This window comes from Vanellus vanellus (genome assembly GCF_965231255.1).
Source record: "Vanellus vanellus genome assembly, chromosome: 3".
Lineage (NCBI taxonomy): Eukaryota > Metazoa > Chordata > Aves > Charadriiformes > Charadriidae > Vanellus > Vanellus vanellus.
The window spans coordinates 38,026,139-38,044,822 of record NC_138907.1 but is presented as its reverse complement, the minus strand read 5'-3'; the positions used below and the strand labels follow the sequence as shown (position 1 = coordinate 38,044,822).

At 38.3% G+C, this 18,684-nt stretch overlaps 1 protein-coding gene across 1 annotated transcript; it reads right to left on the bottom strand.

The window, feature by feature from the left end:
- Window positions 1-53: 53 nt before the first annotated feature.
- Window positions 54-17,840, bottom strand: EIF2AK2 (eukaryotic translation initiation factor 2 alpha kinase 2; the record flags this gene model as incomplete). The annotated part of the gene is made up of 13 exons (XM_082480699.1): window positions 54-174; window positions 256-318; window positions 1,742-1,837; window positions 2,409-2,534; window positions 4,577-4,769; window positions 6,426-6,533; window positions 7,787-7,906; window positions 8,335-8,469; window positions 9,841-9,923; window positions 11,414-11,540; window positions 12,341-12,510; window positions 13,681-13,795; window positions 17,737-17,840. The coding sequence occupies 13 exons, from the start codon at window positions 17,838-17,840 to the stop codon at window positions 55-57; spliced, it is 1,560 nt and encodes a 519-aa protein (XP_082336825.1). The 3' UTR covers window position 54.
- Window positions 17,841-18,684: the final 844 nt, after the last annotated feature.

Genomic DNA, 18,684 nt, shown 5'->3' with positions numbered 1-18,684 from the left:
ACAGACATTAGACTCTGGATTTAAACACAGTCTGAAAGCCTTTTAAAGGGGCATTTACTGTGTATGAGTTTTAAATGAGTTGTCTTTATCAACAGACTTACAAAACTCAAGTATTTCAGATGCAGAGTATCTTCCTGAAGCATCTCTTGAAAGCATCTTTTTGATTATAGTTGCCTGCAAAAAGAAATAAAATGTCAATAAATTATTTTTTATGAGTAAATAAACTAACTGAAATAATGTATTAAAATTCCGTACCTCTGTTGGAAATCGCTTGGTGAAGCTCTTTGGAAGTTTACCTTCTCTAATATCATTCCATACCTGAAATTCATAAAAGTGAACATTTTCAGTATGTTTTCATTGATTATATTTTGCATCTCATTTTATGACTGATATAATTTACTGAAGTAATTAGGAAAATACAAACCCACAAAAAAGATGAGGCTTCAAAAATAAAGTAACTGTAAACAGTTTGAAAGTTTTTTCCATTTAGTTGTACTTTGTTTTGGTTTTATGTTTTTTTCATTAACTGTTGTCCCTTTTTAAGCTTAAAAGCTTCACACTCTACAATGATGTGTGACTAAATTTCCTACTTTAGATGTTATTATTTGCAAGCCAAGCAGGTGTACTTTCTCTCTTTTACCTTGTTCAGTACCACACGCTTATTTCTATGTCACAGCAGAAAACACTACATGGAGTTCAAAGCAACAAACATATAGAGGTGATATATCATGCTCCATTAAGCAGAATTATTTTTTAAGCTGATGGAGCAGCTGAAGACCATCCTAGGACTTTCCACTCACCCGATTCCCCACGTACCTACAGACACAAGATTTTTATGCTTTAAGGAAACCAGACTAAAAAATCGGTCTTGCCCTTTTCACTGTAAACACTGTGGGACTGTGGACACGCTTGCACAGTCAGCTGTGAGCAGGAACTAGATGTCTCAGAAAATACTACAAGAACTTGCAAGTGGAAAAGACACATTGGTATGGTTTTTTCATACTGGCAAAAGGACCAAGCTAACAGTGTTCAAGAGCTTCTGGGTCCAACCATGTACATATATCTTGAAATTATTTTAGACAAGATACTCAGCAGCTGCATCGCTGTCCTACAAATACACAGGTTTGAGCATATGAGCTGTTACAGTAAGAATATTCAAAGTACCAAGAAAAAACAAAAGACACCTTTTCAAAAAAAGCTTAAGTAACACTGGTTTTCTTTTTGAAGTAAGATCTTTTTCAATTAAAGCTACCTATTCCAAATCACATTTGTTTTCATTTTGGAAAACTGCAAGTGTTTGGGCTTTATAGAAACTTTGTTCTTGTTCTGCTGTGCAGTGAAGACAAGAGCATGGCGGAGACAAAACTCTCCCATTCATAATTTTTATTTTATAAAATTAGAAACATATTCCCTTCAAATATTCAGATCAAACAAAAAGATCTATCGGAAACTTTAAATCTTTTTTGCTAGACATTATTCTTTAGCATGCTCGGCTTTAATGTGTGTGTCAGTAGGACATAAGTGAAATAAAACCAGTAATGTTTTTTTTACTTCTGTTATTACATTTCAACTGAGGTGTGAGGACTTATGGGGCTTAAAGAAAAGAATGAAGGGGAAGATGCAAATAGAGACAGTTCTCTAGCTATACAGATTACTTCATTACTTCTAGCTTGCAGTACCAGCAGCAAGGCAAAACAATAACTGAGTCTTTTTTTTTTTTTTTAATTTAAAGATTACATACCTTGCTTTTCTCATGACGACTGGCTGCTGAAAGAATTTCAAACCAGATTAATCCCAGTGCATAAATATCTACTTCCTCTCCATATCTGTCCCCGACCTACAAAGATTAGAACAAGAACAATGTAGACGTCAAATCCAAGTGGACAGCACTCCTTAAAACAAAATTTTAAGTCAGTAGAAATTTCCACCCCAAGGCTACAGGACTGTCCCTACTCGATCTTATTGTTAGCCGTTAACCCTTTCTGCTACAGACCTGTTAAACAGCAACTATTACGTCACATTAAACAGACTGAAATCAAGACTTCTACAGACCTATACAGATAAGGCATGCCAATATTTCTCTGTCACAAATAATGAAAGAAATAGAAGGACTCCAATGCCACAGTTAACAGAGGTCCTAAATTCAAACTGAAATACATGGCTGGCAGCCTGGTTTTGCAAGAGCATTCCTTGCAGCACGCAGTGTCAGACCCTGTAGGTTAGCACAGTGAAATAAAATTGCCACACTTGCAGACAGCTTTCTCCAGAACACATTTATCCTTGTATAGAGTCATACCAGAGAACTTTAGGCAACTTGGTTTAGTTCTGAGATGAGGATTGAGAACATCCAATGCTGAGTTTATAATGCAAATCTAGTTGCAGAGACACTAATATAGCAGGATAATTACCTGTTCTGGTGCCATATATGATTCTGTTCCTCTGTTCCTAGTCAGAGTCCCATATTCTGCAGAAGTCACAAGACCAAAGTCACCTATTTTTATTTTATCTTCATGTGATATGAATATGTTCTGAGGCTATATATGAAAAAAAAAAAAAATCACCATATGACCAAGGTTTATTGTCAAGCATAATCAGCCACAGAGGTGCCCCCCATAAAATCTGGTAATTGTTCACAGAAATTAGCATTAAGAGACTGATGGGGTGGGAAGCAGAAAAAAGTTCAATTAATTTTTATAAACACAAACTAAATTTAAAGTAGTACATGCCACAGTAACTGCAACTTTTTTTTTCCCACCAGCTCAGTCATAACTGTATCATGCTTTAGTGCTCTTCAAATACATTGTGCACATAACATTTCCTATCCAGAAGTGCTTTTTAGTATTCAGTCCTAGCCCTGGGATTTGATACACTTGGGCAAAGCATTTCGGCTCACGTGGAATGCCACTGAAATCATAGTTTCTCCTGCGCACAGCAGGATTATCTGTGCTAAGTCAATTGCAGAGTTAGGCCTTACTACAGGCATCCCAATGCAGTTCTTCAGTTCAAGTTTGTCCATGTCCACACACTTAATACAGTACCTATACCTGGCTACACTATTTGAAGACTCCGTTCATGCCAGGCACAAATGGGATTAATCTCAGCTTGAACCTATCCTGAAGCTTTCATTCTGGGACATGGAGATCTCAGATGGCCAAGCATCTAAGCTGACAGCAGATCGAAGTGGGGAGAAAAGTTCCTAAATTCAAATGCAGACAGGCAAGTTAGCAATAGGACTTGGAAGCAGGTTACAACCAGATGCCATGGATAAGGGACTGGGGCAACAGATTCACAGGAATAGGGAATAGTAGGAGATTGAGCTGAGAGATGAAAATAAAGTAGGACTGAAAGAGCAAGAAAATACAAAGCCCATAGAGTGTGAAGAGCTAAGAATTAACGGGTGAGGAGAGAAGACGCTTATTAGGCCTCTTTTTCCCAGGCATCTAGGGAAAATAATGAGTGTATATTTGTGGTTCGTTCCAGTATCGTAGCGTATCTGTCCATAAGACAAGATTCTACGAGTGGGCAGTGAACATGATCTGGAACTACACTATGAATAGAAACTGCAAAGTATTTCAATCTTTGGCTCAAGAAGTCCATAAACTTCAGATTACTGGAGGTCTTGAGAGGAAGGGAATATCATAGAATAGTTAGAGTTGGAAGGGACCTTAAAGATCATCTGGTTCCAACCCAAATCCCCTGCCCTGGGCAGAGACACCTTCCGCTAGACCAGGTTGCTCAAAGCCCCATCCAGCCTGGCCTTGAACACCTTCAGGGATGGGGCCTCCACAGAATATGCATCAAGGACAGCATCACTGTATCATCTCTCACCTCTAATACTCAAGCTGTTTGGAATTAGCCACTATATGAGGAGAAGGGCATCCTACATCAACATTTAATGGGACCCACTACAACTGTTTTTAGGAACACCACCACACCAATGACTTTCTCACAAAGCAAGTGGTTAAAACTCTGTAAGCAACATTATAGCTGGCATATGAAGCCCTGAAGGCTTGCAACTTTGTCCTTTATAATCTTTGTATCGAAATAAAATCTTTTTATGATTGTGCACTTGTAGAGACTGAAATTTTATCCAAAAAAGTAGCATTCAAATATTTGTATGCATCCGTGATACAAGAGCAATTAGAGTATGTTGTTATCAAACACAGTATGTATTAGGATAAATAAACTATCCCTTTACAATATTGCAAGAGCAAACTTCCTAGACTCAACCTTTCACTTTCTTTCTTTTAATTATTTTATCAAGTAAAGTTAGTATTTATTTTTCCAATAGGCAGTCTTGTGACCCAATAACACGTAATACACTGAAAATGTCTATTAATTGACGACTACTGATTTTTTGAACTACTGCACATTCTGAGATGCTCCAGTTTATCTTCTGATTTTAGGATGAAGTCCAGGCAGTTGGTGAAAAAAAATGAATCACTAGCAGTATTAGAAGAGGCACACTACAAGGGTACATAATAGACTAAGCAAAGACTAGAACAATGTAACATTTTATGAAATTCCAGTACGTACTATTTTTATCTAATTTTTTTTAATTACCTATCCTACTTACCTTGAGGTCTCGATGAATTAACCTTTCAGAATGAATATATTTCACTCCTTTCAGTATTTGTAAAAATTTTTCTTGTGCCATCTTGTGATACTTTGGGTCTCGTCTATTCTTTTCAATCCAGTTATCCAATGGCCCTTGTTCACATAATTCCATTTGGATGAAAAGACAGGGAAATTTTTTTTCTGATTTCTGCCTGCAAAAGAAAATTATATACCATATTGAAATTGGCAAGATACAATTCCTCCCAAGCCATCAATGATTCCTAGGTTCCTCTTCTTTAAAAAACCTTTTTGTTTATTATCATTATTTTTGGACTTCCCCAAAACAAAGTCTGCAAGTCTCTTGATTTTCAAAAAGATCCTAGACCAATTTGTGCTAGATATAAATAAACAGAACTGCAAACCAAGGAATCCCTGCTCAGTTGCTACATACACCTGGAATATTCCCAATGTTTTGCTTGCTTCCTTGTTCACATTGAAAGTTTTCTGAGTGTCCAAATTCTGCTCCCCTCACGTCTAGACATGGCCTATACAGGAAGAAATAGCACTTTTCTTGGCTCCCATCTTGCCCTCTAGAAACTGCTGCAAGTCCCTGGGAAGTACTCTGTATTCTGCTCAGCAAACACAGCATTAGCCTTCCTCACCTACCCAGAATGATCCCATTCTTTCAACCTCTGGTGCAGTGACCATCTTTGGCATTAGTCTGTGATTTAGAGTTTACTCAGTTCTGAGATCTGGAAATCTAGATGAAATATATTCACCCATCTGACGAAGAGGTCTGTCACCACCAGCCCATGGGATAGGCTGAGGCTGGAGATGGTGAGGGGAAGGACAACATGAAGAGGAAGAGGCACCACTTTTTCCTCCTTGCACTGTGTGATCTGAGTGCCCTGAAATAAAGCCACCTGAGGCACTGAAAAAACAAGCATTAAGTGGCTCATTAATCTCTGTAGTCTTGAGGTCAGGGCATTAAGTGGAATCCCAAGCTGGGACCTCAGCTTTGAGGACTTTTTTTCTGTCTTTTACCCAACAACTCTTCAATAGTAAATGCATAAGTGATATTGAGACTCCAACATATTAATGCTTGGATTTTGACACAAGACTTTTTTTCTCCCATTTTATTCCTTATTTACTGAGCACACTGAACAGATATCATGCCAACCATAATTTTGAATCCATTAATATTTTATGACTCTAGGTAAGTGTGGCAACTTATCTGAAGGGTATGAATTTACAGCTAGTGAAAAAAGCTTACCACAGAAGCTTTGAAAAATTAATAACCTAACTTAAGAGTAAAACTCTCACCACTGTCTTGCCAGAACTCTTAGAGTTGAATGAGTACCTCTAAATGAAAGAGCATTTCATTTTGTATTTCTGATCTCAACAACAAAAACTGTTTCAGGCACCAAGGTTAAAATGCTAACTTAGAGAAAGAATTAAATCTATGAGAGCTACTTATTAAAAAAAAGAAACTTCTGATCAGGAATTTGGCAGCCAACTGCCAGACAATTTTTTAGTTTCTCTTGCTAATTCTAGCCCCAAATTTTGAGTTCTGCATTTTTACACTCCTCTATAGATTCAGCAAGTTCTGTATATTAAGAAAGAGGACAAAGATAAAATTACATAATGTATCTTATTAATCAAGGAAAAGAAGATATAAATATACTTAATTATATACGACCTGCTGTTGAAAAGTACTGCGCCTTTTTTCCTAATGGTAAGTATGTAAGTATGTGTATGTATTTATATTTGTGTAATGATTTATAACCAATCATCAGCCTTTCTTTTTACAACACAAAATTCACTACAGCAAACAAGTTTGTGAGTGCAAACTACTATCTTGTAGTTACCTTGAGAATGGATCAGTTACATGGTCATACCCTGTCCAGCTACAAGAATACCGCACTATGTTTTCGTGTTCAAGTCTTGCAAGTTCTTTTACTTCACGCTTTACATTCCTATTTGAAGGGGAAAAAAAAACAAAGCAAAACAAAACAAAAATAAATGGCATCTCCCTATAAAAATTTAATACTAAGTTAAATAAAAGACATGATATCAATTAGCAGTATACAGACAGTTTTACATTAATTTAGAAAAAGAACATAATATTCTTCTTCATACAAGTTCAAAATTGTAGTTATAAATTGTGATTTTTCTTTCATCTACTCAGTTATTCAAAGTGCAAAAATGTTTTAACCATATTAGAAATGAAAGCCTCACTCAAAAAAAGCTGAAAAAAGCAGATAGTTGCAATGCATAATTACATTAGGTATCCAAACACAATGTAGCAAACACCCATGTTTTTTTCTCACCTTGGTGAAATTTGTTTACATATACAGAATTCAGTGCGAATACTCAGGAAGAACTTTTATTAAATGTGGCCTGCACTTGTTGTTGTAACATTACCTAGTGAAGTAGTTCAAACCCATCAGTAGACCAGCAGTCTTTATTTGAAGAATCAGTAGAATGTTTTTAGTATAATTCTCAGGATTGCAATATAAAGGAAAATAACATATATTTGTGAAGAACATAAGAATTTGAAGGGCAGTTACATAATACCAGGGACAAGTATCTCCAACAACTTGAAACTTTTCAAATAGATTACCTAAGAGAAACTCAAGATTTTCAGCTGCTGATAAAATACTCCTCTAGGTACTAGTTACAGAAAATTATTTTAAAAAAATAATTAAGATCATCATTCTCTGTTGAGATTTATAAGGGACAAATAACACAGTGTGAGAATGATGTGTGATATATAAAGCATTTTCCAATTACAAAACATCAAATGTATGACTTTCATTTTTCTGTTTTCCCTAATTACAGTCATTAAGCATTGCTGATATGTAAATTTTCCATGTAACCGGCCAAAATTAACAGTGCTGCTTTCAATGTTCTATTAATCCGCAAGTTTTCTTCAAACACATTTTGCAATATTAATAAGCAGAGCACTAGTGTGTTCAGAGAAAGTAGAACTTAACAAATCTACTTTTTTATGGCTGCATCTGAAATTATTCCAGTCCATGGAGAAATTAACAGTTGCATGCCATATGCAGCTTCACTTAGAAATAAAGAGTTTACCAGAAAGAACGGACAGTTAATAATGCAAATTGCTTAAATGCTCCTAGGATTATTAAAGAGACAAAACAAAGCACTAAAATCTTGATTAAGTTTGTTCTAAAATAAAATACAGAAGTAAATATACGGTACGTACTTCGTGAAACGAACTCGTTTGACTGCATAGGTTCTCTCATCAACTGTTGCTGTTGCTTTGAAAACATTCCCATAACCACCTTCACCAATAGGCTCTATATTTTTAAAACTCTCAAGAAATCTTAAAAAAAAAAAGACAACACATAACAAGTATACTTAACATTAAATTTACAAGATATAAAAATGATCCTGACAGATCTAATACATCTGCTGAAATATCATTATACATGGATCACTCAACACCTACACAGGTCTAAATCATAGTCTTGAAGATTAAAAAAACAACGGAAACTGACCCCTGAAAGTACATAGGGTAATTACATCTTCACACAAATGACTTTCGGTTGTAAGTATTAAATACCATTGCATGGCTGTTGCTATACTATATTTGAAATGTCCAGCAAAAAAAAAAAACTTAAATTCCAATTTTCTTTGAAAGTTATTTTTACAACAGTATTTTCCCACATTCTATTATAAATAAACAAACAAGAGAACACTACATACTGCACTTGCCATGTAGATCTTATTAAAAAACCAAAACCTTCTTACCTTTTATTCACAGTGTATGGACTTTCATTCTCCTCACTGGTATTTGTGTCCAAATCTGCCATACTTTCATCTGAATCTGACATATTTTTTTCATCTTCCTTGTTTCTTGCATTATCAAAATTCGCTGCCAATTTTCTTTAATAAGGACAAAAGCAAAACTTATGAGCTGTTTTTCTAATATGCAACAAGAGAAATGTACCTCCCGATAGTGGCATTTCTTTGCTAGATGCAGAAACACTCAAGTGGTTTGTAATATAGTTTATGGGAGAGAGCAACCTAGAGATTAACACATACCTTTTGGGTTTCAGGGCAGAACTTTCTGCATGTCTCTATATGAAAAAGAGAAAAAACATAACTGAGATATCCTGAACATTTTCACTATACTTAGTTTAAAATGTGTCTGTGAATGTATCTAGTAATTGTCTATAAATGTGTTCATACCTTATATAAACAATGTAATAAGAATGAAGCTTAAAATTTTTCACATATGCTACTTATGACGTCGTCATCCTTCCCACAGAAAAATTTGAGCTTTGATTCATCCCCTTTCTTGGGAGTACTGTCCATTTGGTCCACAGTATATAAATTGGGTCCACAGTACAGAAGTAAATGACCAACGGTTAACAGTAAGTACTAAATATTCTTAGGAAAAATGCACGTGTTTTCTAGTGATTAGCGGATACAGGAACAAACTGATGCTACACTCTGTCAAGAAGCTTGCTCTATTCAGGGTCTAAAATGTAATTACAAGGAAGACCATTTTCATACTATACCTGAGAAGGTGAAAGTTTTTCACATACTGTCATGTCTTTCATTTTTTCTACCAACTTTGGAGCTGAGTCTTCAAAGCAAATACTGCTGTTACTGAAAAATAATAGACTAGTTTTAGGTGAATGTAACTCAATCACAAATAAAATGACAGCCCCAAGAAAAAAAGCAGCATAAAAAATACACAGTTTTTAAAAGCAAAACCCGAAAAAGCATTAACAATCATGACTGATATAAACTACAAACCTTTCTGCTGGAAAGCTATTAAAACAGTAACATTTTTTAATATACTCCTTTATTTCTATGATATGATATCATGATATCTATATATCTATATGATATATATTCTATTGTATCCTTCAATTAAATAGATTAAATACAGATGTTTATTTCAAGGCAGTGCAGCTACTTCTAGCATTGTACGTATCAGCTTGCTTTACAATCACACAAAGAACATAATTTGACTGTAGTGCCACTACCACTTCTTTTAACTGCTGGGCACAAACGGCTTGACCAAGGGTTCCCAAATCACAAATGAAACTTTATGCGTGTTCATTTGCTTTCACTAGGCAAGTTTTCCCTTCAGTGGAAATAAAGATTATGGAGAATTAAAAAGGAGAAAAAAAAAAAAAAAAAAAAAAAACAGAGAAGAAAGCAGGATGTGGAGCACAGGAAAGTACCAAAATTGAATTACACTGAGTGAACCCAATGTCTTTACTATCAGTGAACCCAACTTACTGCGAGTCAGACTGAGTTGGCACTTGAGAGGAATTACTACGTTCGCTAAATGTAGAATTGCTGTTAGATTTTTCACTTTCCATCTGAAAACAAAAAAAAAAAACCAAAACCCAAGAATGGTTAACAAAATCATGTAAAAAATATCTAGCGCAAAAAGATGCAATTCACAGAGAGGGGAGGGAAGACTACAAGGTCCCAAATGGAAGCTGTTAACTGCACTGAACATTCAAGGCCCTGCAGAAGAAAGGCACCTGCCTAACTTCCACCCAGAGGAGTGAAACACAGGGCCCTGTCACAGGGAGCATTTTCCCACTCCTACTGAGACTATATAGACACAGTTGCAGAAGTAGAGTCTGGGATGTATTAAAAATCAGGATAAGAGTAACAGTTACTAAAAGCAAATGTTTTCATTGTTTATTTCATATGCAATGTTCTGTGTGGAAAACAAGATCCATGTAAGCTTTGGTACATGCAATCAGCAGAACTGGAAATCTGAGTCTGTACAAAAAGACATTCAGTGACTTCAGTGTGAATACCCTGCAAAACCTGGATTACTAAATTGAGGTCGACTAAAAAAATTAATCCTAAATACTTAGTAGAGGTTCTTCTCCTTCCACCCCCAACCCCCCACGTCATAAGAGCATAAATGTAACATTAAAAGCAACACCTACAATTGTTACAGACCATAACCCAATAAAAAGTAAAAAAAATTGAGGGTTTGTTTCAATGATAGCCAACAAACCAACCCCCTTTTTTTGGAATTCAGGAGTACTGGGCCTTTACCACTTTTTGCTAGTTACATCTTATTTGTTACACAGACATTGCTGGGAATTAATAAAAAGAAAACCAAACCAAAACAACCCACCCTAAATTTAGAATAATTGCTACAGAGGTTCTGCTTGAGGTAGTAAATTTCAGACTTTGATGAAAATGCAAAGACCCGTGAGCTTGCAACACAGGAAAATATTAAGGAAGGATCCTAGAGCTATAATAGGCCATTAATTACATATGATGCCTATAATTTTTTGCACGTATGGCAATACGATCGCCAACACGAAGACAACAGCTCTGCTCTCCAGAGGATGGTGTTAGAGATTTCTTCACTAGACCTGTCCTTGGAACACAACAGAAAGCAAGTCCTGTTGATTCTCACTCCTGCTTTTGCCTTTCTCACATTTCACAAGAGATTTCTGATCCAACAGAAGGCAGTAAAAGATTTATGTTCATAGCCAGTCAGCTCAACAACACTTGACACAGGAGACAACCAGTATATTAGAATAGTCGGGATCCAGAAATTTTTAATATATGTGTATCCTTGAATGGCAACGTATCAGACCTTATTCTGAAATGCACAGATATATCAACTACGAGCTTTTTTTAATCCAGCAATTGAATATAGAAACACAGCATGAATTTTACCATCAGAATCCTGTAGGCTAATCAACCCACCAAAATATGGATTGTTTCCCCCTTAAGTGGAATCCATGGAATATGCTTTTAAGTACAATGAGGAAATCTGTTCATAAAGACACAAGAATTAAACTTCTGTCTTAAGGCTAAATATAGCACATACCATTAGAGCACCTTCATTACTTAGCTTCTCAAATGCTTGTTTTGCAGCAGCTTGTTTTGCAGCAGCTGCAGAAGCTCCAGTGCCAATTCCATACAAAACACCACTAACTGTACAGCTACAAGAAAACCTGTAAAATATAACCGTGAATAAAGTCTTAGATCCCATACGACAAGTCTTAATTTAATGTTTTTAAACACTACAGTCATTTGACATTATAGAAGGGAAAGATGAGATATACATCTTCAGGACAGTATTTCCAATATACATTTAATCTAATTAATAATGGTAGATAACTAATTTGACATGCTTTCAAAATAACCAATTTTCAGAGAGTCAATATTTAGCACTTTTTAAGGTTGAACTCCTCAAAGCATCATATCATATGCACCCACAAGCACAAATTAGCTGCAGTTTAGTTTTTGAAGTGGCTGATTTTGCAGGAGGAGTTCTCCAGCAGATTTTGTCAAGAGAGTTAAAATATGTAGATATTCTTTATCATCCCTCAGCTGTCATTAACTGGAGCATTTCTACAACTCACTGACTGCAATACATACAGAAGAGGATACAAACAGGCTTTCCTTGACACTTGGTTCCTAGGGGTCTCCAAAATACGTGCCAAGTGGTCTACAAAGGTGCCAGAACTACAACCAAAATAACTGACAATTTGTCAACACTGACTACCATTTTATCATCGTGCCATCTCTTCTCCCGGCTAAACAAACTCAGTCCTCTTAGCCTCTCCTCCTACGCCGTATCCTCCAACCCCTTAACCACCTTAATGGTGCTCCACTGGATTCTCTCCAGACTACCTCCAAACTTTTATTGTATTTCTAAAGATTCATCTAACAGTACTCAGGGTAACTAATGGTAGTGTTAGTAAACACGAAGAAGTATTAAAAACAAGTATGAAGATAAAACATATCTTACATGGGAACATGGGCAGCTCCAGTACAGTTTCTGTTAGGATAATCAACTTTATGCGACGTCCTTTGTGAATATATATTTAGTTGGCTGACATAGTCAATGGCTGATACAGATGATAAAGTCACTGGAGTTGTCATTAATTCAGCAGTTTGCATAGTTGAAGGACTCTGTGGCTACAAACCAAACAAAATAGATAACTTAAAAACTTGAACTTAATAAATAGATTAAAATAAACAGTGCACACGATCTAATATAGCTGCAAGGTTTGTCAACTTTTCAAAATATTGTTAAAAAATCCCAAGTTTGCATTAGCGGAGTCCCTTGTGGCAAAGAGCAGCCATCCCAACCCAGTATTCTTACATTTTGAATTTCAAAAGAAATGTAAATCCAGTTTTCTGAGTATTGCACCAATGTCTTTAAGAAGCTACCACCATGTCTCCTCCCACCTCTTTTAAGAAACAACAGAGAGGGACTTGTGAAATGTCTCATTAAAAAAAAAAATAAAATAAAAAAGCAAATGCCGCCTTCTGAATTTTCTCACAGCTGGACCAGAGTCAAGAAAACTGATGGCAGCGGGATGCTGCTGATGCTGCCGTTAGTAAGGGCTGCAAATGCTCCTGTGCAGGTACAAGAGGGGGAAGCAGGACTTTTCAGCTCTCTCGTGATTAGGCAGCATTAATAATATATTAGCAAACATCCAGCAATTGTGTTCAAGTAATGACGGTGACACAGTAAAAAGCATATGGAAACAGGGAAGGAAAGGTTTCACCCAAAAGGTGCTAAGAAGTATTCAGAGTCAAAAAGAAAAATAAAGAATGGCTATCACAAAACATGTGGCAGAAAATAAAGGAGCAAAATTCAAACCTAAACTAAATCAAGGAGGGAAAAAGAGTATACAGTCTGCTATACCATAAAGAATATAATTACAAGGAAACAAAGGTGAATCAGATCAAGTGAAAGTAAGCAATTTTATGAGCAGAGTGGGAACAGTCACACTGAATAATGCCCTGCAACTGTTTTGAAGACATCAAATTACTAGTTGTCAAGATGAAAAAGGAACACTGTCCACTCTGGATATACCAAGGCAGCCTAACAAAGGCAAATACAGCAGGGGAGGAAACACTCTCGATATTACACACCAACCTTGTAGCAGAACAATAAGGAAAATAGCTCAGTGGTAAAAAGTAGAAAAGTACTAAATAAGTCAGAGAAAAGACAGCTTAAATAAATATTTAGAAACTCTTCCAAATTAAAGAAAGCAATGATATTTTATTGACTACTTTTAAAGAGTCATCTTCAATGTTTACTAGCAAAAAAACCCCAACAACCTACAGTTTACTCACCGGGTTCTTAATAATTTCCCAGGTTTTCTTTGCTGCTGCTGCTTTTGCTTCCTTTTTATTTTTACCAGTGCCTGTACCATATTCTACGTCGCCTATTTTAACCACAACTGTGAACCTGCAATGAAGGAAACTTTTCTAAAACTTTGTTACATTTTGTCTCATATATACTTAATAACCTTTTCAGATTCAACTTTATTCAGTATTATTTAAATTTTTAAAAGCAAAAGAATGCGTGAGGTCAACATTGTTACAGGCAAGGTTGTAAAGCCCTAACATCAGGACACATCTCAGCACTGCAAAACTATATGGAGAGGAAAGATTAGCTAATTTTGATTTCACAGATCCAGACATGATGTTACACTCATCTTTGATATACTGCTACATATGCTATTTAGTAAGTGCAAAAAAAAAACAGGTCTGGTGCTTCATCAGACATGAATTTAAAGGCAGGCCGAAAAAAAAAAATAAAAAAAAAAAACACAAAAAAGTAGTCCTGCTCATCCCCACTCAACCACTGATCCCTTCCCCCTCCGCTGCACAGCTTGTGCCCACACTGCTTCCCATACTCAACTCTATGAGTCAGACCAGCGAGCTGATGCAGCTCAGGGCTGACTGTACTGAGTCTGGCTGGGATGGACTCAACTTTCTTCACAGTAGCTGGTATGGTGCGGACTTGGGACTACAATATAACACAGCAATGTTTTACCTATTGCTAAGCAGTCTTTGTGCAGCGTCAAAACCTTTTCTTCTTTTTCCCCACTCTGACCCCCCAGCAAGTAGGCTGGGGTGTGTGAGAAGTTGGGAAGGGACACAACCAGGGCAGCTGGCCAGAAGGATATTCCATGCCACATGGCATCGCATTCAGCAATAAAAGTTGGGGGAAGAAGGAAGAAGAGGGCACACTTGGGGTTATAATGTTTGTCTTCCCAAGTAACCGTTACACATGACGAAGCCCTGCTTTCGTAGAAATGGGTAAGCATCTGCCTGCCAACAGGAAGTAGCAAGCAAATTCCTTATTTTGCTTTGGTTGCACATACAGCTTTGCTTTGCTTATTACACTTTCTTTATCTCCATCCACAAGATTTTCTCCCTTTCACCCTTTTGATTCTCTCCTCCGTCTCACTGGGGTGAGTGAGTGGCTGGCTGGGGGTCAAGCCACCACAGTGACCTAATAATGAATGACTGCTTTTCAACCAAATCAGTTCTTAGCTGGACCTGACTGGTCCTCTGCAAAAGGCAACAGAGAAGAAAATAACAACTAGATTTCTGCTTTTGGCAGCAGCACAGACTTGCATCAAGTTAAAGTGACCATTATTATAACCTCAGGGTACATCTGTACTTCAGATTGCAGCAGAGCATATAGATACACAAGCTCCCAGTCAACAAGATAGATTTACACAAAGAAACAGTCTAGGTATAACACCATGAGTTTCTCTGTGGGACAATTTGTCTCAAATAGTAGAATGACTTCAGGAATTCACTTTTTTTCAGTATTCCAACTTCAGTCTCCACTTCCTTTTAATGACACATTTGGGTGGAAAACAATGCTGATGCAGAACAGTGCTTGCAGTCATTGTGCAAGCAAAGCTTAACAAGAGATGTTAAGGAGGTAAACAGTAGGACAAGGCACACCACAGTGTGCCACATACTCTACACATAGGTAACAGCATACCAAAAAAAGCATGAAAGAAAGATCTTTCTTTGGGAAAGGCTTTGTTACCCAACCCGTATCTAAGCGCTGAATACTGCACACATTCAGCTATGGGTCTGCATCCAAAATGCACCATTTTATTTAAGCATCCTGAGGAAAACTGCAGTCTGAGTCTTAATGAACCATGAGTTCATTATCTGAGTTGAGGATTATCTGAATGTTACATGAGTTGGTCCCAAATGTACAGTTACACTTACCCACCATGGACCTCAAGTTAATAAGCACTGCCCAGACTTGACAGGTTTAGGCAGGACTGGCCTGACATTGCAGTGGAAGAAGCTATAGCACTAAAATCAGGACAGGAGGGGAGGAGATGACAGGAGATGTCTCTGCATCATACCTCAGACAACTGTAGGAGGACTTATGAGATGGGACACAGCATAGAAACATTAGGGAGCCAGCTCAGGATCAGCAGTGGCTGATGCATCCTGTTAGCAGGCAGAGTAGTGAGAAAGAGCACCAAAAAGGCACCAAAGGAGATTTACAGCACTCATTGCTGTAGCCAGACACTGTACTGGTACATTGTACTGCTTGGAACAGCCCCAGTTATCCAGGACTTTCCTAGATACCATTGTCACACCTCACATTGCTTACAGATACAGGAGAATGGGCTGAATTATATTTCTGAATGCAGCAGCACACAGAAAAATGCACCAGTATAGGTTAGGGGCAGACCTGCTGGGAAGTAGCTCGGAGGAGAAGGATCTGGGGGTCGTGGTAGACAGTAAATTATCCATGGCCCAGCAATGTGTCCTTGTTGCCAAAAAGGCCAATGGAATCCTGGGCTGCATAGGGAAGAGTGTGGCCAGTAGGTCGAGGGAGGTCATTCTCCCCCTCTACTCTGCACTGGTGAGGCCACAACTGGAATACTGTGTCCAGTTTGGGGCTCCCCAGTTCAAGAGGGACAGGGAACTGCTGGAGCGAGTCCAGCGAAGGGCAACTAAGATGATTAAGGGCTTGGAGCATCTCCCTTATGAGGAAAGGCTGAGAGAGCTGGGACTCTTTAGCCTGGAGAAGAGAAGGCTGAGGGGAGACCTTATTATTTCTTATAAGTATCTAGAGGGTGGGTTGAAGGAGGATGGAGCCAGGCTCTTTTCAGTGGTTCCCAGTGACAGGACAAGGGGCAATGGGCACAAGCTGGAACATGGGAAGTTCCATTCAAACACAAGGAAAAACTTCTTTACGGTGAGGGTGACAGAGCACTGGCACAGGCTGCCCAGGGAGGTTGTGGAGTCCCCTTCCCTGGAGATTTTCAAGACCCGCCTGGATGCAGTCCTGAGTAATGTGCTCTAGGCAATCCTGCTTTGGCAGGGGAGTTGGACTAGATGATCTCTAGAGGTCCCTTCCAACTCTGAAAACTCTGTGATTCCGTGAAAAAGTGCAATGAATAAGATACATGAGTAAATTTAAAATCTGTGTAAATTCTATTAATCCCATGCCATCACTTTTGAAGCTTGAAAACGTAGGTGTGTGACCACAGCTGTTGCCGTTACTGCAATAAGGGTTACTTTTTTGAATTACATGAGCCACACGGGGCAAAATTTAAGATAATTGGTTAACATTTGAGACCCAGATAATACTTACTAATTTATTCTGGGACTATGGTCAGGCCTAACAATAAGTAAGCACAGAGAGCAACATGGAAGACTGTAGCTTAAAACAAACATACTGATTATTAGCATAAGGCTTGTCTTCACGCAAACTAACAAAACTTAAAAGAAAAAAATCACACAAGGAAACTTCAGTATCTGTGGTCTCCAGCATGGGAAAATAATAGGAAAACACCATATTTGTGTTGAAAAATAAAATATATTCCATCACCTGTAATTGTCTTTAAAAGTAAAAGCAAAACAGCTTAAGCAAAAGACCCTTCTCTTTTAACAGATGTTCAAAAATTAACTACACATAAAACCTGTTGATACCAAATCAATTAATATATACCCAACCTTTATAGTTAGATACCAACACCATAAATCACAAATAATTTCCACGCTTTGCAAGACTAAATAAAAATCAAAGCACTTAAGTTAGCATAGATCATAAATGGAAATACTTGCTGCAACCCACCTCACCTCCTGAGAAAGTTCATGCCAGATGCATAACATACTTACAATATAGGTACCAGTAACATGTTCATTGCTGTTACTTTCCAAAAAAGTGTCATGAACTCTGAAGTAGGTTTTCTCCTCAAACTCTATCACATCCTCCCCACCTACTTGCCACTCAGTTTATGGTTTCAACAAGCTCTCCTGCCACATACACACTTTATGACTGCAAGCTTTACCCAGTCCGTTCATCACATTTTGAAGAGTTCTGATGTATATTGACAGGCATAGTGAACTTACTCAGGATCATGAGACGGGCCAGTCATCCTGACATCGGCATAATGCAGTGTAAGTTTATTCTTTTGACAGTAATGGTTGATCTTCTCCATACACTCACGTTCCATTTTGACACACGCTCAAAAAGGTTCTGCAAAGCAATATTCAAAGATATGTCTGTGCCTCCAGGCACAGTATAGAGACAGCCTCTAATCCTGGCAGACCACTGCTGTGATACCAAATAGAAAACTGGTGCCGGTACCATAAAGTTCACAGAAACCTAATTCTAATTTGTAATTCAAGTGGTTAATCTTCAACCGTTTTTGACTCATTGCTTGGTATAGCAGATTTAGAAAGCAGAGCAGAGAATTTAGTAAATACAGAAGATTTCTTAGCAGATTTCTTGGCAGGAAAAGGCTGAATCATTCACCTAATCCTGTGGGAAAAAAAAAAAAAAAGGAAAAGGAAAAAAGAAAAAAGAGCAACGTTTCTCCAGGCAGAATTAGAATCGATTCCTTCAGAGGGGAACCAAGAGGGATCTTAACATATCGTTTCGAACCGCGATGACTGTTAGGCTCAGCGACACAAACCGAAGACGAACGTGGGCTTCCGGCAGGCCGAGCACCGCTGGAGCCAGGGTGCGGGCAGGCTGCCTCGGCGGCACTGGACGGATCCCCGGCCCTCCCCGCCGTTACCTGCGCGGCGGCAGTCGCCCCGGGACTCCCAGCAGCTCTGGCGGCCGGCGCGGCGTCGCACGGCGGGTCGCGAGCGGGACCAGCGTCTGGCAGGCGCCGCCCCAGTTTCGTTTCCCGCCACCCCCCCCCCGCCTCGGCTGGAAGCGAAACCGAAAGGGCGGGAGGCGGCCCCGCAGCCCCGGATGGCGTACGGCGGGAGGCGGCCACTGCCGAGTCCCGGCTGCGGCTCCGAGGCTGCGGGGAACTGCGCTGCGCTGCGCTCCGCCCCGCCACGCGT